The 6,070-nt window shown below is 39.9% G+C and overlaps 1 protein-coding gene across 1 annotated transcript; it reads left to right on the top strand.

Moving 5' to 3' along the window:
- The first annotated feature begins 4,012 nt into the window (after positions 1-4,012).
- LOC145575657 (uncharacterized) lies at positions 4,013-5,852 on the top strand. The gene is made up of 3 exons (XM_081633484.1): positions 4,013-4,418; positions 4,476-4,864; positions 5,016-5,852. Exons 1-3 carry the CDS (start codon positions 4,013-4,015, stop codon positions 5,850-5,852), a joined length of 1,632 nt encoding a protein of 543 aa, XP_081489610.1.
- The last annotated feature ends 218 nt before the right edge of the window (positions 5,853-6,070 follow it).

The following is a 6,070-nucleotide window of genomic DNA, read 5'->3' as shown; positions in this document are numbered from 1 at the left end:
TTACGGGGAAGTAGGAAAAGCTATTGAGATGACAAGATGAATTTAGGCGGCGTGTTTCAGAGCTCAAAGTAGAAGATGGAGAGTCACAGAGAATTTGAAGTGACAACTTAGGGTGAGGGGTGTGGGAGAGAGAAGGTAAAGAAGGAATTAAATGCGGACACGTCATTGTCCCAATATCCAAATTTTCAGACAAAATCTCAAACTTGTTTTTTGTGGGTTCTAATTCTTTATGGGTCCCTTTTTTTAATTTTCTCGCGGTTTGTGTTACCCTTGGGTAAAGACCCTCTGTTACTTACTTCCAGCCATTCTTGATGGGGTGCTCTGTTCCTTTCCCCTAGCAATTCCACCGGCGATTTAGCGGACCCACAGCTGCGCGTGTGTTTTTTTTTTAGGTTCTCTTTTTCCAGGCTATCCTTGTAGATGATTTGTTGCATTAAAACTCCAATCCAAATCCAATTTTTCCTTGGTTTAGCTTCGTCTCTCAGAATAAGAATTCTAGCAAATCGGAGGTTGTTGTGGTCCAATTGCTTGGTTGTGGCTCGGACAAAAGTGCTAATTGAATTCCCTATCTTTGTGAACATGTTTTCGTTCATGAATTCAATGGGTAGCTCTGGTAGTTCCAGCCAGACAGGAGTAACAGAGCACTTTTCATCTGATGGTTTGAACCCCGCTTTCCATTACTGTACCGAGATAAACGAACCTTTGAGGAACCAGGTTCCTGCTGATAGAATTTTGTCGGTATCCGCTCTGTCTTCTAGTTTGGATATAAAGAATCCTTTTCCAATCGGAAATGAGAATATCTTGCCTGTTGGTTTCCACAGTTTATGTATTCCTTGGATGTAGTATTCCGAGGAGAACGATTTCCCATTTGCTTTCGAGATAATGGCATTTGCCCAAGGTAAGCACAAGGAGGTATATTCCTCGGAGGAGATCGGCATGAAGAGTTCATTGTCTTCATCAAAGGATGGTGGAGGTGAAGAGGTAGGAAAAGTTTGAAGGCAGGGGGCCGATGAAGGTGGTAAGCTTGTTTGGAGGGCTTCTTTGAAGGAGTAAGTTGGGGGTTTTTGTGGTAAGCGTGGTTGAGGTTTGTTTTGGATGGTGGGAGGTGGCTTTGGTGGTGGATCCGGTGGTTTTACCTGGTGGGGTGGGGACTCTCTCTTACTAGGTTTTTCTCTCATGTTTTTTGAGTTTCTTTTGTCATAGTTAGTGACCGTTGGAACTGTTGGTAGCTACCCGAAAGCCGTTCTAAGCATTGCCATTACAGCCAGCAAAGGGAGCGCACCCCCATTGATCTTCTTTATCAATTTAACTTGTCAATCAAAATGGCTCTTTTGTAAATAAAGTGAACAACAAACGTCCACATAAGGGGGGCTATGAATGTTGGTACTTAGTCACCTGCTGAGTAGGTAGGAAGCGATTTAACGTGCGTTAGTTTGTTGTAGCAAGTGGCGTTAGTCCTGTAGCCAAGCGTCAACATCAAGTTCTTATCCCATAGATTTGTCTTATTTATTTATATCCATACATCATGTGGAATTAAAAAATCCACACTTCCTTCTGCTCCATTGTTAGTTCTAGCAAGTGATCTCGCAACGAGAAGCTTGATGTGAGTGGATTTGGTATCGAATCAATCGGGTTGTTGGGTAAGTCGAATACAAATTAAGTTCATTTTTTATTTTAAATTTGATTGATTTCAAAAACTTTGTTGATCCTCACACAAAAATGTAAGCAATTTAGTTAGATAATAATGAATTTACTTGATTTATATCATCCTTATTAACAAAACGATTCAACTACTCATATAGGCACCCAGATATGTAATTGATTTTTTTTATTCATAATAACAAATATTTTTTTTTAAACACTGGATTAAATACGTCTATAAAATTATTAACCAGAATCTGAGTTATAAAAATTGGTATAAATAAAACACAAAACCAAATCTGAATAATTAAAAAAATAATTTAAATACATCAAGTAATATTTTTATAAAATTATTAACCAAATTTGACAATAAAAAATTGGTCTAAATAAAACATAGCAAAGCCCATATATACACAATAAAAGTCGAATATAAATGAACTGGATTACTTAAGACATATCAAAGCCATCACAATAGCAGTTTCAAAATTAAATTGCTTCACAATTTAAAGTGGGTTAGGTGCATTGATGATTTATGGGGTATGGGTCATATGGTAGATGAAGACATAACGGACAAAATTGATGTAACGGTAGGAGACATAAATTTGGAAACGTCGTTACTCAGCAAAACACACGTAGAAGTGCATGTGTGGCAAGGTTGCTGAATCAAAATACGTACAATTACCCAAATGCCCCAGGTTTAATGATAGAAAAGACGATTTTACCCTGTTGATTGACAAAACAAATTGATCAAATTGATCAACTTGTATTTTTCCCAGCAAAGGTAAGCACACTATCATTCTTTCTCTTCCTTTACTAGCTTGGGGTCTTGGGGCCGGGTACAAGTCAGAGGTTGATGTGGATCAACCCGATGACCCAAGTTGTGGTGGCTAAGTAGGGTCATTTGCTTATCAAGGAGTGTTTTTTAGGGACTTAGCAACTGTTAGGAGTTTGCTCTCTATAGTTAGTTTCAATCGCCCTATTACACTCAAGTATGAGGCGTTGAGTTTCTAAGCAAAGATTACTACTTGCTAGTGTAATGACCAAAGTTTAGGGGTGAAATTGGAAGAAAAGAAAATAATTTTTTAGGGTACATGCTATATTAAGGTTATGGCAGGGGGGAATTTGATTAAATTTTCTAAGGAAAGTTTACTACTTGCTAGTGTAGTTACCAAAGTTAAGGGGTGAAAAAGGGTGAAAAAATTGATATTGTTAGGGGGTAATTTTCGAGTTTTCGAAATTGAGGGGGTGAAATTGGAAGAAAGAAAATAAATTTTGGGGGTACATGTTAAATTAAGGTAATGGCAGGGGGGAATGTGATTAATTTTGGGGTTAAAATTCCATGTACAGAGGAAAAAAAAAAAAGGGAATGTGAAGATGAAAAAAAAATGAAGAAAAAAGAAGGATTAAATGGGCTGCCAAAAAATTTGCTACTTAAATCTTTTAGATGTACGGACTTTTTATGCTTAAAATTCAATTTATGTGCACTTCTTAGTAATATTATCAAACTATATTACTGTTGGGCCCGTATTACCAAGCAACCTAATATGTCTAGGGCATTGCTCAATAATCAAAAAATACATTAAATCAAGCAAGACGGCCTGATTGGAACAAGTATGGCAAGCAAGATCAGAATATCAATCATGAAGATACTTGCCAAGAATATACTTGCTGAATAGGGAAATAGAATAAATCAAGAAGATCTCCCACACTTTGAATATATTCAATATCTTTGTAACCCTAATGAGTCCTGAGTATAAATAGCATAGTGAGACATCATAATACTCATGTACGTTCACGTATACGTTAATATAAACTGATTATTTCACTTATGCTCTCGGAATCGTGTCCTTGCCGAACAAGGAGCTCTGTCCTTACTCAGTATTGTATCTCTAAACTCGTTCTCTTTTAAGTTTAATTGCTTATTTAGTGTCTTTTATTGCTCTTGGTTATTATATTTCATATTTATGGTTTGATTGTTATTACCCCTAAATCCCTAAGCAAATTCCTAGATGCCTTACTAAGATTTGCCTAAACAATTTGGCGCCCACCGTGGGGCTGATAATCAATTAACCTACCAATCCACCAAAAACCAAGACGATCACTATGACTGGACAGCCAGTACCTTTCACTATAGCCGAAATCAATGAAGGAATGAATGCATTCCGTTAAACCTTAGACCAGCAAAAAAGCCAAATCGATACAGTGTTGGCCCAAAAGGTCCAAACCGAAGCCAAGCTCACTAGCCTTACCAAACAAAACGAAGCCCTCCGCAGCCAAATACAATCAGTTGCATCCAAAACCATTAACACTAGGAAAAGCACTGAAAGTATAGCCATGCAGCTTGATATGTCCGGAACCTTCCAAACCCCTAATGAGGAAAAAAGGCTCTAACAGCAGGGAGAAACCCCTGGACTTAGACTTTCTGGATGCAGGAAATCTTAAGAAGAACAAACAGGAAGGAACTGAAGAAGGGAGGATAGAAAAGGTGGTCAAGGAGTACCTTAAAGCATTTGAGGCATGGATCGCCAAGATCCCTGGAGTGCCAAAGCCCATGGAGGAAGAAGCAGCAGATGGATACATAGAGTCTCCTTTCTCAGAAGAGATCGCCATGGTGGAGGTGCCAAAGAGGTTCAGTACACCCAATATGGCCATGTACGATGGAACAATAGACCCTGAAGAGCACGTGTCCCTCTACAAGCAGAAGATGATGACTAGTTCAATCCCCAGAGATATCAGAGAAGCCATCATGTGCAAAGACTTTGGATCCACATTATCAGGTCCAGCCCTAACTTGGTTCATTAATTTAGATAATGGGACAATTCGATCTTTTGCAGGGATGGTGAATCTCTTCAAGATTCAGTTCGCCAGTAGCAGGAAAATTGAGAAGCAATCCTCAGATCTATACCGTGTCGTGCAAAGACATGGAGAGTCCTTGAGGGATTATCTTAATAGGTTCAACAGGGAGAAGATCGGGATACACAAGTGTGATGCCCCCACAACAATCGAAGCCTTCAGAAGGGGATTGCTAGATCATAGCGAACTCTATAAGGAATTAACGAAATATCCCTGCACAACCTTTGAAGACGTACAAGCCAAAGCTATGGCACAAGTCAGATTTGAAGAAGATGCGTATGCAAGAAAGACTCCAGAACCAGATCGCCAGCCAAGAAGGAGCAATAACTTCCCCAAAGGGATCATCGCTTCAAGCCGTACCAGCGTTCCCGTTTTGATAAAGGGTCAATCAATGCTGTCGAGGGAGAATTCTCAGATTGGAGGAAGATCCTAAACTCCCACCTAAATTGCATGAATATTGTTTCAATGTTAACCCTGCAGGTGTAATCCGAACCCTGAACAAACTGGGAGATACCGTGTAGTGGCCCAGAAAGAGTGACAGACCAGGAGAAAAGAAAGATCCATCAAGATGGTGCGATTTCCATTCAGATATTGGCCATACAATTGATGAATGTGTCGCGCTCAGGAAGGAAGTGGCTTACCTATTGAAGAAAGGCTACCTTAAAGAACTCTTGTCAGATAGGACTAAAGCTTCAGGAAGAGAGAATGAATCCAAGCAAGGTGGCCCCCCACCTCCTCCTCTAATCGTTAAGACCATCTGCTTCATATCAGGAAGGTCAGAAGTGTGCGGCCTAACATATTCAGCAGCAAAACGGCATGCGAAAGAAAGCCATATGGATCAACCCGATAGAAAATCAAGGTCAAAAATGGACATCCCAATCATGTTCGAGGAAAGTGATGCAGTAGAAGGCCATCATGATGGCCTAGTGATTTCACTCCCAGTTGGAAATTGCATGATCAAGAGAATCCTTGTTGACAACGGAAGCTCCGCGAACATCATTATGCTCGATACCTTGAAACATATGAACATTGATGAGAAGAGCATCATCAACAAGTCAACAATGCTAGTAGGTTTCAGCGGAGAAACCAAAAAAACAAGCGGAGAGATTACATTGGCAACTTATGCAAAGGGGATTAATCTGCTAGTCAAGTTCCTGGTGATCGATACATTATCATCGTATAATATGATTTTGGGCAAACCATGGATACACGAAATGAAAGCTATCCCATCTACTTATCAAGTCATCAAGTTCCCTACAAGGTGGGGCATTCAAGAAATTAAAGGGGATCCTAGAGAGGCCAAAGAATGTTACAAGATCGCCCTGAAAGCAACATCCGTAGAGAAGAGTTCAGCATAGCAATCAGAGGGTCAGTTGGGCCAAGAAAAACTCAGTATAGCGGAAGAGCAAGAAGCAATAGAGGTCCAGCTGAACCCCGACCATCCAGATCAGAAAGTCAGGATAGGATCAGAATTGAGTATAGATCTTCGACAGCAAATCTCAGAATTCTTGGAAACTGAAAAAGAAGCGTTCGCTTGGACTCACGAAGACATGAAGGGAATCCCTCCAGATGTGAT

Source organism: Chenopodium album, chromosome 13 (assembly GCF_948465745.1).
Source record: "Chenopodium album chromosome 13, dcCheAlbu1.1, whole genome shotgun sequence".
Taxonomy (NCBI): domain Eukaryota; kingdom Viridiplantae; phylum Streptophyta; class Magnoliopsida; order Caryophyllales; family Amaranthaceae; genus Chenopodium; species Chenopodium album.
Note: the sequence above shows the minus strand (reverse complement) of the source record. Positions and strands in the feature narration are given on the sequence as shown.